The sequence below is a fragment of the Protopterus annectens genome, chromosome 4.part0 (genome assembly GCF_019279795.1).
Source record: "Protopterus annectens isolate FY-2018-M chromosome 4.part0, PAN1.0, whole genome shotgun sequence".
In the NCBI taxonomy this organism is placed as follows: domain Eukaryota; kingdom Metazoa; phylum Chordata; order Ceratodontiformes; family Protopteridae; genus Protopterus; species Protopterus annectens.
In genome coordinates this window covers 1,812,792,732-1,812,810,609 of record NC_056733.1, presented here as the reverse complement: position 1 = coordinate 1,812,810,609, position 17,878 = coordinate 1,812,792,732, and the positions used below count along the sequence as shown (strand labels likewise).

At 42.8% G+C, this 17,878-nt stretch overlaps 1 protein-coding gene across 11 annotated transcripts in view; it reads right to left on the bottom strand.

Moving 5' to 3' along the window:
* The window catches only part of BRD8 (bromodomain containing 8), a 1,923,539-nt gene that overhangs the window by 679,202 nt on the left and 1,226,459 nt on the right, over positions 1-17,878 (bottom strand). For all 11 annotated transcript variants that reach the window (XM_044069501.1, XM_044069500.1, XM_044069496.1 and 8 more), the window contains one exon: positions 16,794-17,222. In XM_044069501.1, coding sequence (XP_043925436.1) covers positions 16,794-17,222 — 429 coding nt within the window. The remainder of the gene's footprint in view (positions 1-16,793; positions 17,223-17,878) is intronic.

Here is a 17,878-nt window from a genome sequence, read left to right as displayed (position 1 = left end):
GTAGCTGCAGCTCTGGTGGAATGAAACCTAATGCCCTTGGGCACAGGTTTACCATGGTGTAAGTAGCAGAAACGGATGCAGTGGCTTATCCACTTTGAAATTGTCTGCTTTGAAATAACCTTTCCTTCTGATCCTGCAGCATATGTCACTAGTAATTGCTCAGTTTTTCTTAGAGCTTTTGTCCTGCTCAAGTAGAATCTTAGCTGTCTGTGTACGTCCAAGGAATGCAGAATTCTCTCTCCCTTGTTCTGCGGATTTGGATAAAAAATTGGCAGACAAATTGTTTGGTTAACAGCCACACTGGAAACCACCTTAGGCATAAAAGTAGGATTTGTCCTCAGAGACACCCTGTCTGGGTAAAATATGATAAAAGGCTCTACAGCCATAAGGGCCTGTAGCTCTGAAACTCTTCTTGCTGAAGTAATTGCTAGTAGCAGAGCTGTTTTCCATAATAAGAACTTTAGATCAGCGGTAGCAGCTGGTTCAAATGGAGGCAGGGTGAGCTTTTCCAACACATAATTGAGGTCCCATGCAGGTAATGGTGATCTTCTAGGAGGCCTTAAATTTTTGGCTCCTCTAAGATACTGCTTTAGTAAAGGATGAGAAAAGATTGGTGTCTCTGTATTGTAATGAGCCGAAATGGGAGAGGCATGGATTTTGATTGATGAGAAAGATAGGCCTTTGTCAAGCATCTCAGTTAAGTATTGTAATATCTGAGGAATATTTGGTTCTGCAGTATCAGTTCCTTGTGCTCGATTCCAAGCACAGAACATCTTCCATTTGTCAGCATAAGATTTTCTAGTACTAGGCCTTCTGGCTTCCAAAATGACATCCATCACAGCTTTACTGAGAGGTGTTGTTTGTATGAATACATGATTAGTCATGCTGCCAGGTTTAGAGTCTGTAGTTGATTGTGCAGGATCTGATTGTTTTGCTGGGACAGTAGTTGTGGTCTTTGAGGCAAGGTCCAAGCTGGGTATTCAGAAAGTTCCTTAGGATTGGGGTACCAGTACTGGCGTGGCCAGTCCAGGGCAATTAATATCATCTTTGGTTTCTCTTGTCTGACTTTTAGGAGGACCTTGGGTAGAAGAGGCAGAGGAGGAAAGGCGTAAAATGATAGGTTTTTCCAACTGAAGGATAGGGCGTCCACTTTCCATGCTTGTCTGTGATAAGTCCTTGTGCAGAATCTTTTCAATTGATAATTTCGAGGGGAGGCAAATAGATCTATGTCTGGGTTCCCCCATTTCTCTGTTATCATGCTGAAGACATGTGGATTTAGTTTCCACTCGTGAGGATCCATAAGGTTTCTGCTTAAATCGTCTGCCAGAGTGTTTTGTTTTCCTGGCAGGAATTGAGCTTGAAGATGTATTTGGTAGGTCGAAGCTGTGTAGGTACCACTGAAGTTTCCTCATATGCAGTCTTGCATCAAAGAGATGAAAAAAGAAGACATGAGTATAAGGAGATGAGACGCATAGCAAAGAGAGAGGTGGCGAAGGCTAAGGATAAGGCATATGGACAGTTGTATGAGAGAATGGACACTAAAGAGGGAGAAAAGGACCTGTACCTATTGGCTAGACAGAGGGACAAAACTGGGAAAGATGTGCAGCAGGTAAGGAGAGTGTGTTGAGTAGATGGAAAGAGTACTTTGAATGGCTGATGAATGAAGAGAATGAGAGAGAGAGAGAAGGTTGGATGATGTGGGGATAGTGAATCAGGAAGTGAAACAGATTAGCAAGGAGGAAGTAAGGACAGCTATGAAGAGGATGAAGAATGGAAAGGCTGTTTGCCCAGATGACATACCAGTGGAAGCATGGAGGTGCTTAGGTAAAATGGCAGTGGAATTTTTAACTAGATTGTTTAATGAAATTTTGGAACTTCAGAGGATGCCTGAGGAGTGGAGAAAAAGTGTTTTGGTACCTATCTTTAAGAATAAGGGTGATGTGCAGAGCTGCAGTAACTACAGAGGGATAAAATTGATCAGTCACAGCTTGAAATTATGGGAAAGAGTAGTGGACGCTAGGTTAAGACGGGAGGTGATGATTAGTGATCAGCAGTATGGTTTCATGCCAGGAAAGAGCACTACAGATGCAATATTTGCTCTGAGAGTGTTGTCGGAGAAATAAAGAGAAGGAGTTGCATTGTCTTTGTGGACTTAGAGAAAGTATATGACAGGGTGCCTAGAGAGGAGTTGTGGCATTGTATGAGGAAGTCGGGAGTGGCAGAGAAGTATGTAAGAGTGGTACAGGATATGTACGAGGGTAGTGTGACATTGATGAGGACTGCGGTGGGAGTGACAGATATGCTTAAGGTGGAGGTGGGATTACATCAAGGATCAGCTCCGAGCCCTTTCTTATTTGCAGTGGTGACAGACTGGTTGACAGATGAGATCAGACAGGAGGCCCCATGGACTATGATGTTTACAGATGACATTGTGATATGTAGTGAGAGTAGGGACCAGGTTGAAGAGACCCTGGAGAGGTGGAGATACGCTTTAGAGAAGAGGGGGAATGAAGGTCAGCAGGGCTAAAACAGAATATATGTGTGTAAATGTGAGGGAGGGTAGAGGAATGGTGAGGATGCAGGGAGTAGAGTTGGTGGATGAGTTTAAGTACTTGGGATCAACAGTTCATAGTAATGGTGAGTGTGGAAGAGAGATGAAGAAGAGAGTACAGGCAAGGTGGAATGGGTGGATAAGAGTGTCAGGAGTGATTTGTAACAGACGGGTACCAGTAAGAGTGAAAGGGAAGGTCTACAAGTGGGTAGTGAGACCAGCTATGTTATATGGGTTGGAGACGGTGGCAATGACGAAAAGGCAGGAGTCAGAGCTGGATGTGGCAGAGTTGAAGATGTTAAGATTCGCACAGGGTGCGACTAGAATGGACAGGATTAGGAATCAGTATATTAGAGGGTCAGCTCAGGTTGGACAGTTTGGAGACAAAGCAAGAGAGGAGAGATTTTGTTGGTTTGGACATGTGCTGAGGAGGGATGCTGGGTATATTGGGAAAAGGATGCTAAGGATGGAGCTGTCAGGTAAGAGGAAAAGAGGAAGGCCTAAGATAAGGTTTATGGATGTGGTGAGAGAGGACATGCAGCCGGTTGGTGTGAAAGAGCATGATGCAGAGGACAGGAAGAAATGGAAACAGATAATAAGCTGTGGCGACCCCTAACGGGAACAGCCGAAAGAAGATGACGATGATGATGATGATGAGGATGCAGGATGCCATGAAGCCCAGAGCCTGCAGAATTTGCCTTGCAGAAGACTGGGTGTTTGTTGCCATCAGTTTGAAGTAAGCAGTCAGTTGCCTTTGCTTGTCTGGCGTGAGGTAAGAAATCTGGGCAGTTGTATCCAAGCTTGCACCCAGGAATGCTATTTTTTGAGAGGGTACCAGTTGTGATTTCTTTTCATTTATTGTGTACCCTAGGCATGTTAGAAGCCTTTTCACAAACGCCAGGTGTCGAAGAAGAATGTCCTTGTTCTCTGCTTGAATGAGACAGTCCAAGTAAGGATATATTTGTATACTTCTTTGTCTGCAAAATGCAATTACTGGTGCCAGGCACTTTGTGAAGACCCTGGGTGCAGTAGATAAGCCAAAGGGCAGTGCAGAGAATTGGTAATGCATTAAGCCAGCCTGGAATCTGAGGTATCTTCTGCACAATTGTCTTATTGGGACATGCAGGTATGCCTCTTTTAGGTCTAAAGTCACCAGCCAAGCATGCTTGCCCAGCATGGGTAGAAGCTGCTGCAAAGTCAGAATTTTGAATTTTGGAACATCCAGGTATGTGTTCAAAATCGATAAATCCAGTATTGGCCACCAGGCCTTGTCCTTTCTGGGTACCAAGAACAGTCTTGAGTAAAAACGTTGTCCTTTTTCCTGTTCTGGTACTGGCTGAATGGCCCCCATATCCATGAGGGATGTAACGTGTTTCTGTGCCTCTGCCCATTGATTTTTTGGCATATCTGGCCAACCATTTACCATTGGCAGAGTGTGGAAATGGAATCTGTATCCCTGTGATATGATGTTTAGTACCCACTTGTCCTGGGTTATTAACTACCATTTTGAGCAAAAAGTGCTAATTTTCCCCCTATGGGTGCTGCCAAAAGATAAGTGCTTGGTGTACGCAGAGGGAAGTCATTGGGATTGCTTTCTGTACGTTTGCGCTTTTATCTCCTCCAGATTTGGAGGTGGAAGCTCCCCATTGCTTTGACCTGTATGAATCTTGCGCATGGTATCTGGAACCCTTAGGGCATCTGGATTTGCCCCTTTGAGATCTGTCTGACACAGGAAAGGACCAATTTTTTGTAGGCCAGTGTCTACTGAATCTTGGTGGCTGCACTTGTAAGAAGTCTTTAACAGTTTGCATAGGCTTAGCTTTGTCTTCCATTTTCTTTAAAACCTCTTCTGCCTTAATACCAAACAGAGAATCATGCTGTAAAGGTGCATCTAGCAATTTAGCATTAACATGATCACGCAAGTTTTGTTCCTTTAACCAGGCATGCCTCCTAATCACAAATCCAGTAACTATGGCCCTGCAGGAGGCCTCTAAGGAATCAAAACCACATTGCAAAGTATGCTTTTCAACTTGTTCAGCTGCATGCAATAATTCCTGCATTTTTTTATTTTCTGCACATTCTGAAATCAACATCATTTTCTGTTTCAGCAATCCCATAACACGTTGATGGTACTTAAGCATATGAAATTAACAGTTTAAGGTCCTGATTGCCAAGGTTGCAGATGTATAAACCCTTTTTCCCCATCTGTCTAGTGCCTTTGAATCTCTGTCAGAGGGGGTAGGATTTTTTGCTGTTGAGGCCGCAACTCCCTTTGGACCCTGTGAAATAGTTTCAGGATCAGCAGCAGGGTTTCTAAATAAAAATTTATGTGAGTCAGGGACCCTGTAATATCTGTCAGGCTTACTGGGAGCCGGAGGTAAGGAGTCAGGGGTCAAGCTTGACTCTGAAAACACATCATCCACAATGTCTAAAACAGGGGGAATGGCTAAAGGCTTGTGCTAAGGGAGAAGAAGGAAATCCCTGAGCCTCTTTTTTGATTCTGAGAAGTCTTGACTCCCCAGTGAAAATGCTTCCTCAAAGCATGCAAGGTTTCTCCAAATGAATAATCCTCAGGAGGAGATGCAGATGGAATAGACTCCTCAGTATCAGAATCCTCATAGGGAGGCACAGATAATTCCTGATCAGAAGAGGAATCAGAAGAAATAGAAACCTGATCTGAAGATACATAATCAGTGTCTTGCCTAGGCCTCTTATCTGGAGGGGGATGGTACCCCCTGATCAAGGTAATAACGTCTTCAGCCATTTTGATCATCTGTTTTTTAGGCATAGAGGCCTGTGCACGTGGCTCATGCGTCATTTTTTTTAATTTTAGAAGTTGCTTTTGTCTTTGGTTTTGCAGCTGTCGTCGGTTTGATATACAAATGTTGAGGTCTGAATATACCCTCAGAAGCCGGTGCCTGCTCAGCGGCTCCGAACCCATCTGAGGGAGACACATCCTTCGGTCCAATACCTTGAGTATCTTGCTGCATGCCGGACTCCACATGAGTGTCGTTAGAGGCCTGCGACTCGAAGGTAATGGGTATCAGGGGCTGCGAAAGCACCTCACTGAGTACCGGCGAACCAGTGACTAACTTAGGAGAAGCTTTGTCGTTGGTTTTGGATCTCGACTGCCTTTCTCTGTCCTTTTCTTTGCATTTTATGTACTCTGGTAGTCAGATTGCTATCCGACGACATTTCTTGGTAGTTAAATCTGTTTCCAAAATACTTTGATGCAAAACTATACCGACGCTTAATAGTGCGTTGGTTAAATCTATCACAAAACCGACAGCCAGGCATGTTGTGATCAGTGCCTAGGCAAGAAATACAGTATAAATGGAAATCCTTATGAGGTATTTGCTTCTCACAAGTAATGCAATTATTAACTTTTTCTGACATCGGTAAAAAGCAAGAAATAAGTTTCCCCAATGGGGTACTTAGCTTTAGTGAAGACTTCGGTTCTGAAACTCAAACTCGAATATTTCAGTAGTCGGCCGACCGGCACTTGCGAAATGCTTCTGCTTCGGGCACCGCGCGGCAAGAAAGACTAAAGAAAATGGCGTCAGCTGCAAGTTTTATACCCCTGATGACCTGGCGTCATGGAAGAGAAGACAGCAACTGACACAGGACCCAATTCTTTGGAATTCAGACCGACTGAGGGCAACCTGCCGGCAGAGTACCCAAATGTAATGACTGCAACAGTGAAACACGAAGAACATCAGGGTGCATATGTTTGGAGGTAGAAGCTGGGAGAAATGTTGTGAACCATCAGGGGTATGAAACGGTTAGGTGTAAAGGAAGGGAGGGTAGTTTAATTTGGGTCATGGCATAAGCAGGACCAAGAGTTTAGCCGACTGTCTTTTAAGATTTTTTTTTTTGAAGCAGCTGGTGTTCGAGATACTTCTTGAAGATAAAGGCAGTTTATTCCATGCAACTGAAACAGAGTGATTGTAGAGGAGTTTACCTATGTTTTTATTGGGCTTCTAAATCTCCAAGAGGTGTAATGACTGCAGTGTAGACAGTGACGAGAGTTGAGAGACCAGGACAGGAGGAGGGATTGTTTAGGATGGAGTGGGTCGGAAGCAGCTGCTGTAGCAGGAGTTGTTGGTGGAATTCTAGCCAGTGTAGGCTTTTTAAAGATAGGCAGTAATGTGAGTGACAGGGCTGATTTTTAGCAAATCTATCTATTTTACTATATGCGAGTTCCAGTTTAGACATAAGGTTGGACTGTAGGTTAGTGAGGATTGCGGCAGCATAAAATAGGATGGGAAGTAGGAAAGCTTGTGCAAAAGAGAGTTTAGATTCATTTGTGAGAAATTTTTTGTGCCAGTAGAACAAGCAAATCTTTTTAATGAGTCTTTCTGATGCACTGTTGAATGTGGAGACTGAATTTTAATTGATCATCAAATGTGACTCCTAGTAGTTTTGTATGAGGTTCTACTGAGACAGTTGGGTTATTGAGGGAGGTGACCATGAAGGTAGTTTTGTGCAGTTGCAGAGATTCTGGAAGGAAGAATAGTTTGGTTTTCTTAGGGTTGAGTAGAAGCTGGTTAGTTATTAGCCATTTTTCAACTGAGTGGAGAGATTCTTGGGTTAGGGTGAGAAGGTGGGAGAGATTGTATAAGCAGGAGGTAACATTAGGGTCATCAGCATATTGTATTAAAGAGGAGTGAGGACAGGCTGTGTATAGGTTGTTAGTAAAAAAGTTAAATAGTAGGGGGTCCAAGAATGGAGCCTTGGGGAATCCCTGTTTGGACTGGGAGGAAGGGGAAGAGGTAGAAAGCCATCTAACGAACTGAAATCTGTTGGAGAGGAAGCTAGAAAACCAACAAAGTGCAGAGTTGGAGAGATTTAGGCTGGTCAGTTTGGACTGAAGTAATTTGTGGGAAAACAGTGTCAAAGGCCTTACAGAGATCAATGAAAAGACAGGAAACTAACTTCATGTTGTCATGGGCTTTTGCAATAAACTGTGTGAAGATACTAGTGCTGCAGATGTGATTTGGTTAGGATGAAAACCATGCTGGGTAGGGGTTAGATTTTATTTTGTAGATGATAATCAAGGAGCTGTTTATAATACATTTTCAAGTATTTTGATAGGGCAGACATAATTGCTATACACCTGAAATTACAGGGGTCAGGAGGATTTCCACCTTTGCATAAGGGTATGACATTGAATTATTTTCAGATTTCTGGGACTGCGTTTTCATGGATAGAGCTATTGATTAACATGAAAACAGGATAGGCATAGAATTTGCAGCAAGTTTGAGAAATAGAGGAGGTAAGTTATCCTCGGAAGGTAAGTAAGTTTTAAGTTTGCTGAGAAATGATCTAACAAGCTGTAAGGGCAAGCTTAAGTGAGGAGGAGGTTATGTGGCTAGATGGAGAGGGAGAAGTAGTGGGGTAGGTACAATTGTATTTTTCAGTTAATTTGTGGATTGAGACTATGAAGGAGTTAAGAAAAGTAGTAGTATCTATGCCAGAGTTGTTGGGGCAAGGGTTGTGGACAGGCTACTTAGATGTTGCAGCTTGCTGACAGTATGTCAGAATTTTTGGGAGTTGGAGTGGGGGTTATTAAATGGCTTTTGGTAGCAGTTTTTTCTTGTCCAGCTTGACCTGTTTTGGTTATGTTACGGAGTTCCCTTTAACTTTTAAGATGATAAGGGGATTTACTTTTTTTCCAGTTTTTCCAAGCGCTATCTCTCTCGTACATAAGGGAGAGAGATGCTTGTGATAACTAGGGAGCAAAATCCAATTTTATTCTAATTTTCCTGATGGGGGACAAAGAGTTTAGAAAGATACCGTTAAATTTTGGGACAGCTTCTTCAAGGGAGAAGTCATGGAGGAAGGGCCAGTTTATTGAGGACAGCAAACGGTTAAAAGAATCTGGACTGAAATGAGAGAGTCTGCGACAGTCTTTGTATTGGTGGGATTTGTACAGCTGTAGGACTATCTTTGAATAAAGGTGGGAGGTTGGTCACTTAGGGTTGTCAGGCAGTGTGGTGGGGTTATGGTAAAGGTTAGGATTGCAGGTGAGGATCAAGTCAAGTGTAGAGCCTGCATCAGTGTGTTTATTCAGATGTGTGGGGTTGTGATTAATTGGGAGAAGCCACAGAGGTTAATGCTGCTGTTTGGCTAGTCAGTAGTGCATTAGAGTCTATGTTGACGTCACCCAAGATAAAAGTTTCAAAGGTGATAGCTTGAGAGACCCAGGAAAGAAAGACTTCTAAAGTAGGGATGTTGTTTTCAGGAGGAATGTAGATGGAGGCAATGGCTATTTTTTTTTTTTTTGTGACTGTTCAGTTTACAATTTACGATAAGGACTTCAGCTAGGTGGAAGTTAGGAGGAGTGATTGGTAGAGGGTAGATGGAGAGTTGTTTAGAGTACAGAATTTCTACACCTCCCCCTTTTTTCTTGAGTTTATCCAGGCAGATAACATTGTAGCCAGGGAGGGGGGGGATTTCAGTGTCAGATATGTGAGTTTTAGCCAGGTTTAAGAGAGGGCGAGGATGTCCGGGGTGTGGAGAGAGATCCAGGAATGAAATGAAGTGACTATGTTCAGGATACTTTGAATGTTCATGGATAGTACAGATAGCTTTTTTGTAGAAGTGGAGGATTAAGTCAGTGTAGGGGTACTTGGGGGCATGAGAAGGTGAGGGACAGGTGGGGAGAGAGGAGCTGGAGACTGGTTCTGGGTTGGGATGTATATCACATGACAGTAGTAAGTTTAGCGTAAGTAGATTAAGTGGAGTACAGTAGGGGGTTAAGAAAGTGATATTTTGGTTTAATTTTGGAAGGGAGTGAGGGTAGTTTAAGTAACTTTATTTTGTATTGGGTAGTGTCATTGTGCTTAAATAGTGAGAGGGAAATTGGGAATGTGCAAGTAGTAGTGTGATTAGTTTGTGGGTAGGTAAGTGTAGGTGCGTGGTTTATGTTTGTGAGGGTGTTTGTAAGGGTGGAATGGTAACAGGTAGAGATAGGGAGAAGAAGAAGCAGAGTAGTGGTGAAGAGAAGTAACAACATGTCGTATGATTGGCTACAGGCAGAAAGGAGAGACACCTTAGAAGATTAGGGAGACTAACATAAAATACAAATTGGGGGATGTGGTAGATGTGTAACTGAAGGCTTTGGGGTACTTTAAATGGCAAGGTGGGAGAGTTAATTGTAGTCATTGGGGAGTATGGGCTTGACCTACCCTTTGGAGGTGTTCTAAGTAAAGAGGAAGTGAGTCTTAATAGGAGGGTTTGGGGGGAAGTTGGGCGTAGAAGCAGGGTGTTTAGTATGGATGGAGTATAAGTTTAGAGTATCTGGGGGTGAGTGGGAATTGGGGGTACGGTAGGGGAGCCGAGTGAACCAGAGAGTAGTGGGTTGAACCATGAGGCAGACCAGGGTACCAATTAGTCAGCAAAAACTATCAGGTTCCAACCACTCTGCCACAGGTCAGTGCAATTCAAGAATAAAAGAAGTCTGAACACTGCTTATGCTTTTATACAGTTCTGAGGTACAGCAGCATTTACTTATACTGCAAAGCGTTAAACCACCATGGGAGAAAGAAGAGCATTTAAGAGACGGGGGGGAAGGGGGTATCTAGATATACAACACTCCTGGTAGTGTGTGCACACCACTGATCTTAAATGGATTGAAGGGTTTCTAAAAGATTCAAGTCAGGTATTTATACAGAAAAGTATTAAAACATACTCTGCAGTCTCTTCTTTTTGAAAGCTGTGGTTCACGATCCTGAGCTTTAGCAAGGCTCCTATTCCAAGGGACCAACAGGTGTGGGAAAGCAGTCACAGTGGAGAGGGTAATAAAACTGTAATGAAAAAGGGAAGAATAATACTAGTACTACATTTATTTATTTTATTTGACATTTGTTTACTGGGAAGGTCCGACTAGGCAGAAGACCCTTTTCAGCTGAGGCCCGGAGAGAACAGCTCCAAGGCAAAGTAAATAACACATTATATACAAAAAATAAAGTGGTTACAAGTCCCAAGGGAAACAAGTTACATACAAAAACGTAGTTAAAAATAAATATCAACAGACAGACATTTACATACAATGGATAATACAAACTTGTTAAGAGTTACATATGTTAAAATTCCATGATCGTGGTAGAAATAAAATTAATAGTATATAAAGATGAGTTTTTGCATGGAACATAAAGCAGAGAGATGAGGAGGAAGATACAAGGAGGGTAAGTGAAGGAAGCAGAGAGACAGGGCAAGGATGGGAAGGAAATACTACCACAGACAGGTTGTGAGAGTACATAATGCAAGGAGTAAATGGGTCCGAGGAAAATGAAAGTAAGGTACTGTGAGTTAAGAGTAGTAGGGTGTTAAGGAGACATGTAGATGAGAAATAGTTAAGGTGAGGTATAAAGGAGAGGAGTGAGAACAGTTTAACAGCTATGACAGAGAAGAACAAGACAATGAAATTACACAAAAAGTCTGAAATCTTTGTCGGGGGGATGTTGGTGTTAAGGCTACAGTGCAGGAAGAATGGTATTGACACAGGAGATAAGCATTAGCAAAGCCATGAATCAGTTTGGTGAGACTTAAGTTTTCTGAACTGTGATGGGTCAGAAACAGTATGTGTTGAGAGACAGAGTTCTAAGTTTTGGAGATGCGGTTGGAGTAGAAAGAATCCCCTGAGCTGTTATCAGATTTTGTAACTTATAATAGAAATTTGTCAGAAGATCTGAGGAGTCTTTTATTTGACTAGGGTTGTAGTATATTTTGAACTGCAGGGCACTTAGGTTGGTATATCACCTTGTGGGCAGCTGTAACTTCTAGCCAGATAAGTTGTCACAAAGAAGCACAATGGTGGGATCTGAATGGGGAGTTTATTCAAATCTGGCTATCTTGTTGCAGCATGCTTCTAGTTTTGCTAGTTCTATTTTCTTCAGGTTGGTAAATATAGGAGAAACATATAGTAGGGTAGAGAGCAGGCAGGTCCTGGCAATGGACTGTATAGTGCAGTTGGTGAGTTAAGATTTGATTCTATAAAGATAATCTAATTGTATGTGCACCTTTTTAATGATTAGAGAAAGGTGTATCAAATTTCATGCTACTATCAATTGTGACACTGAGAATTTTGCTTGATATGCAGTATTTATTCTGGTACTTCTGGAAGAATAGATAAGAAATGAGGATAAGCAGCCTATGGTTTTGCTACCTGAAAAGAGTATTAATTTAGTTCTATTAGGATTAAGAATTAGTTGTGAGTTAGAGAGCCAAGATTCTACTGATGAGACAGACTGCTGGGTTATTTCTTGGAGTTGAGGAAGGGTGGGTGCAGCATGGATGAGTATAGAGTCATCTGCATATTGTACAATAAAGGCAAGTTGGGTAGCAGTGTGGAGTTTATTAGTAAAGATACTGAAAAGAGAGGACCTAGGATTGAGCCCTCTGGAACGCCCACAGTGACACGCAATGGAGAAGTTCAGAAGCTGGTGATTCTTACCTGGGGGGGGGGGGGCTCTACTGGGGAAGAGCTCATCTATGACAAATCACTGTGAGCACTTGTAAATTCCACCTCCACTCACAGCTGTTGACAGTGGACCTGCTGAGACAGTCTACAAGCACTTTCTGATCACAGGGAATTACAAGCACTTTCTGACCACAGAGAATAAAGACTAGCAACAGATGGAATCCCAGCCATGCAGGCAGGTCTCAAACCATTAACATCAGACTGCACAGCCACATTACTGTAGTGCAGTATGTGATTATCCTCAGTATTCATGGCTTCAGCTCTGAACTAAAGGCTTTCAGCACCAGTAGTAAGACATTTTCCTTACACTGATCTACTTGCTTAGCAAAGTCTTACACCAGGTTCTGCTCAGTTTTGGGAGCACGAAGAGTGCAACCTTCCTAAGAGAATTTCAATTAATCTGTGGTCAGTCAGCCCTCTTTGGGATTAGTTCATCTTGGCTCTCCAGACTTAAATCTACCTGCTCAAACTACCAAAAAAAATCCCTTGAAGGCTGGGATATACAGTATCATCTAGTGGGAAGGGATAGCATTGCTGCTACTAAAGGCTCTTCGGATACCAGTGGATAATTCTGATGCTCAGTTTGGCCAAATAATCATCATCTTCATCATCAACTCCCTTTTTCCCATTTGTTCAACATGGGGTCAGAGTGTCGCATTAAGTGTCGCCATCTCTCTCGATTCAATGCTATATTCCTTCCTTATTCAACACTCATGCCTGACTGTTTGAGATCTTCTCTCACACAATCCATACATCTCTTTGCTGGATGCCCTCATTTCCTCTTACCTTCTTCATGTCTGCCCCAAATCATCTTCACCAGATTGTCTTCTGCTTTTCTACACATGTCCCCAAACCACCATAATCTGCTTTCTTTGATCTTATCTGCAATTGGAGCTACTTTGGCTCTTACTTCCTCATTTCTTTCTCTGTCCCTCAGTGTGCATTCTACCACCTGTCTCAGGCACTTTATTCCCATCAACTCTAGCTTCATCTGCTCTACCTTTACTGTCCAAGTTTCTGTACCATACAGTAGTACTGGTCTCATCACTGTTTTGTACACCCTACCTTTCAGTTTCTTTGGCATTCTTCTGTCATACACTACACCTGACACTCTGCCAGTTGGCTGCAGCCCCTCTGATTCCAGCTTTGACATTTTCATTCAGACATCCCTTCTCCTCAACCACCCACTCTAAGATTACTGAAGCTATTAACCTGATCCACTATCTTACCCTCTATCTCAATTCTCAGCATCTTCTGATTTTCCCAACTTGCTGCAATTACAACTGTCTTATCTATACTTAGTTTCATCCCATGTGCCTTCAGTTTTGCATTCTATTCCCCAATCCTTTGCTGGATTTCTTGCTCAGAGTCTGCCTGTAATGCCACATCGTCTGCATACAGCAATTTTGTTGATCTTCATCCTCCATCCTGTTTGCTAAGGTAGCCCATCACCAGTATGAACAGCAGTGAGCTCAGAGATGAACCCTGAAGGACACCCACTCCCAATGGGAACCCTTCTATGAGGCAGAACACTGTTTGTACTTGGGTCACTGGGTCTTTGTAAATGGTCTGCACTAATTCTACCAACGTCTCCTGTGGTGCAAGGAGTTAAGTGTCAGTCAGTCTTACCAATGTTTCTGGGACTTCAAACCACTGCAATACTGCCCAAATCAGCTTCCTTGGGAGGTTGTTGTATGCTTTCTCCAAGTCTACGAATGCCCAGTTGGAATCTTTCCTCATCTTTAGCGTTTTCTCAACTATCTGTCTCAATGCAAACACTGGGTCAGTTGTGCTGCATCCTGATCTAAATCAGAACTGCTAGTCTCCCATCCTACTTTCTAAGTATCGATTTATCAATCATCCTCTCCATAACTTTCATGTAATGTCACAGGAGTCTGACACCTCTGTACTGCCCACAATTGTGGATGTATCCTTTGTTCATGTAGACTGGCGTGGGTATGCTTACTCTCCAGTCATCTGGGATATGCCTTTCTCTCCACAATGCTATGAATACCCTCAGGAGACATTTGTCCCTATCTCATCCAGTATCTTTATCATACCTGCTGTGATCTCATCTGAGTCTGCTGCTTTCCCTGACTTAAATTTTCCTTAGTGCTGTTCTTACTTCTGTGGTGGCCTCCTCTAATAATCATAGGCTGTGTCTAGGACAGTACAGCTTTTGTGGGATTTTCTTCATTTAGAAGCTGCTAGAAGTACTCCTTCCATCTGCCTTTGATGTCCTGTGGACTGGTGAGCAGGGTGTTGCTGGCATCCCTTATGAAGAATGTCTGACTATATTCTTAATCTTTCTGTATTTGCCTTTTAACCTGATACAGTTTCTTTGTGCCACCTACTGAGTCACTTTTCAATGCAACTCCTTTCTTAGCTTCTTTGTTAGTCAACTAGTATTCCTTCCTAGCCAGGTCTGTCTTTTCTATCTCCCAATTTTTCCTCCATTCCTTTCTTTTGATGACTTCCTGGACTTCTGCATTCCACCACCAGCTTTCCTTATGCACCCTATTTCCATACCTGGCTCAGCCACATACCTGTTCTGTAGTCCTCACACATGCTATTTTGACGTGCTGCTATTCTTCTTCAATTCCAACCATTTCCTCCTCTTCTTGGAGTGCTACAGCCCTGAGTAATTCCTTGAACTGTTTTGCTTTCTTTCCAGTCAACTTCCGGGTTTTCAGCCTGGTTTCTGTTGACCTTAGAGCTTTCTCTGACCACTGCTTCAGCTTATTGCGTCAACCAGTGGTTTATGCTGTGTGCCAACTGTTTCACTGGGAATGACTTGGCAATCACCGATTCTACTCCAGTGCCCTTTCCTTACTATTAGGAAGTCTACCCGAGTTGCATGCTGGCCACACGTTTATGTGATCTTATGACTGTCTCTATCTTTCTGAACTATGTGTTGGCTACTTTCAAGCAATTTGCCAGACAAAAGTCAAGAATGGTGACTCCTCCTTTATTCCTGTTGCAAGCAGTCTTCATATCCTGTTCTGCCTTTCCCGATACGTGCTTTGAAGTCACCCATTATCAACACTCCTGCTTTACTTTGTAGGTCTTGCAACTGCTGTATGAATGCACTCTTTTCCTCACTATCACAACCCTGCTGTAGGGTGTAGGCTGAGATTACGACTACTGCCCTATCATTAGACTGGAATAAGATTGCCATGAATCTGTCACTAATTCTGATGATATCTCTTACTGCCTTCTTAAGCCTCTCTCTCTCAACACAATTCCAACATCGTTTCTAGCCTGCCCTCCCTCCTGAGTAGTTGACTCTGGATTCCAAGGCAAGTGGCTTTGCTGCATTTCCTTCCATCTTGTCTCTTGGATACACAGGATGTCCAGCCTCCTCTGTACTATCATGTCATCCACTTCCAAAGCTCCATCCTGTCAGTGAACCCACACCGACTGTAGCAATTCTTAGGTCATGTCTGGCAGGTTGACTGGTTTTACATCCAGCTTTTGCTCAACAGAGATATCCCACAACTGAACATTGGCCGGCCAGCAGCTTACTAACCCAGGGGTGCTGGGCTTTATGGCGGGCACACACTGTACAACAGAAGGCACATACACCCCTCCCACAATTAGCATGGTTACCTGACGTAAGTTGGAGTAGGCCAGATCCTCAACTCGCGCATCATCAGTAATTACCCATGTCCTTTAGTCAACATGACCGAATCACTTAGAGCCATACTTTACACCATCGAATGGCTAGACCTGCCATGGCGCTCAGTCTGTGATCTGTGTTCTCCTACATTGAGGATACTGTGTACCACAACAGATGTCTAAAGTGGTTGGTCTATGCAACTTTTCCCCTTATAGAGCACCATGCAGAGTCTGCGCTGCTGCCCACAGCTCCATTCATTGGTGAGTCTGAGATGGAAAAACTCAGCATGTTTTGCAGAGGTGGGAGGAACTCACAGAGATGCAGTGATAACATGCAAACTCCAAACAGGAAATGGCCAGAGGTTAGGATCGAACCTTGTACCTTGTGCATGGGAAGCAAAGCCCTTAACTACTATGTCAGCTGGCCAAACGCAACATGAAAATTGTCAATAAGCACTACCACACTGTGAACCCATAAACCCTCTTAAGCCAGGGCTGAGAACTGAAAGTTATGTACCTGCCACAATAGCTCATTATGAACCTCATTCATACACTTCAACTTTTAGACTGGGTAGGTACAGGCAGCAGCCACTGCCCAGCATCCTTTCAACTGCCAGTCCACACAACTCTAATACAGCATACAATACATCGCACAAAAAAAGTATACTCATGGCTCCCACTACGAAATGTAACAGGTATACAGAAAAAAAGAGAGGGTAAAGAAATACATGTTACTGCTTTCTACATCTGTCTTTACCATATGTTTGTTTAACTTACACTGTAATCACAGACTACAACACTGACAAATGTACAAATTGACCATGTGTCAACCCAGGCTCTACTCAAATACCTTCCTTTTGTTTTGGCCAGTGCACGCTACAGAACTGAGTAAATATGTGTAAACAGCAAGTAACTGCACTTAGTTCACTGCAAACAGTACATATCTGTAGGCAGGTCAGATTACTTCAACATCCACTATGTGCACAGCCTACCCAAATAAAAGGTGTCAGTCTCTTAAAACCTAGTTTAGCTTCCTCACTAAAATGGTAGCTCATATATTTGTGTCACATTCATCTACATTTTGAGGATAAAAGACTAAAACCATACAGTACACAATATTTTTCTGCATTTAGTACTTGCCTCTGTAGTTAATCTGCTTGTGGTGGTTTCCTCCTCGACCTTTACTGCAGCTTCTGTTTCTTCAGCTGAAAAATCCTCTTTCTCTTCAAGGTCTGTGACTACTGGTTCTGCAGTTTCTTCCTGGACATCCTTCACTTGCTCCAATCCAGGAGATTCCTGCTTTATATGTCTTTTTTCTAATTCACACTGCTCTTCCACTTGCTCAACAGTTTCACAACTTTTAATTATACATTCTGTCACATGTTCTTCACTTTCTTCTTTTTCTTCCTTCATTGCCAGGAGGCACTGTTCTATTGCTTCCTGCTTTACTTCCTCCTTCAGGTGAGTCTCCCATGGACCAGTCAGGGAATGAGAGTCATCACTTTCCTCACATAAGGACAAGGCAGCTTCAACAACAGCAGCGTCAAGCACATCGGGAGGGTCATCCACCTGAACATGCAAAAAAGAAAAAAAAAAGCCAAATCAGATCTCATATCCATAAATAGATCTCCATCCTTTCTTACATAGACTTTGCATGGGAAGAAAATACACATCTGGCAGGGATTACAACAAATAAGAAAATAAGATAAAAACCTCTGGAGTTCATTACTAATGCTAGTGTTCTGTGCTCTTATCACATAAAAGAGAAAAAAGAAACATGCTGTTCATCAAACATTGGCCTTCTATTAAGTACTATTACCTTTCTTTCACTCAGGGGGTTAGCATCCTGCAATTGGTTGCGCTAAAAATGAAAAAAATAAGGGCCCCCATAATGACAGGATTTCAATTAGCATCAGGGCCACATTTTACTACAAAGAATTCCATGCCTCATTACATAACACAGTGAAGATAGTACAGCTGCATACCAACCAAAACACAACATCGATGTTCAAGATCACTGTTGCTATAGTCTTGACTACTGGGATTTGGGTTGCACAGTCCCCCAGTCACCTGGGCCAACCTCTAGAGCTCAGAACCTTTCCTCCTTGGCATAATCGGATGCTCTCTCCTATACCACAATAGTGCTTTCTTATCCAGTGTACCAATTAAGACCCTTAAAAGCTGTAAGAAAGGCTAAGGGAAATCAGAGTAAAGGATAAAATGAA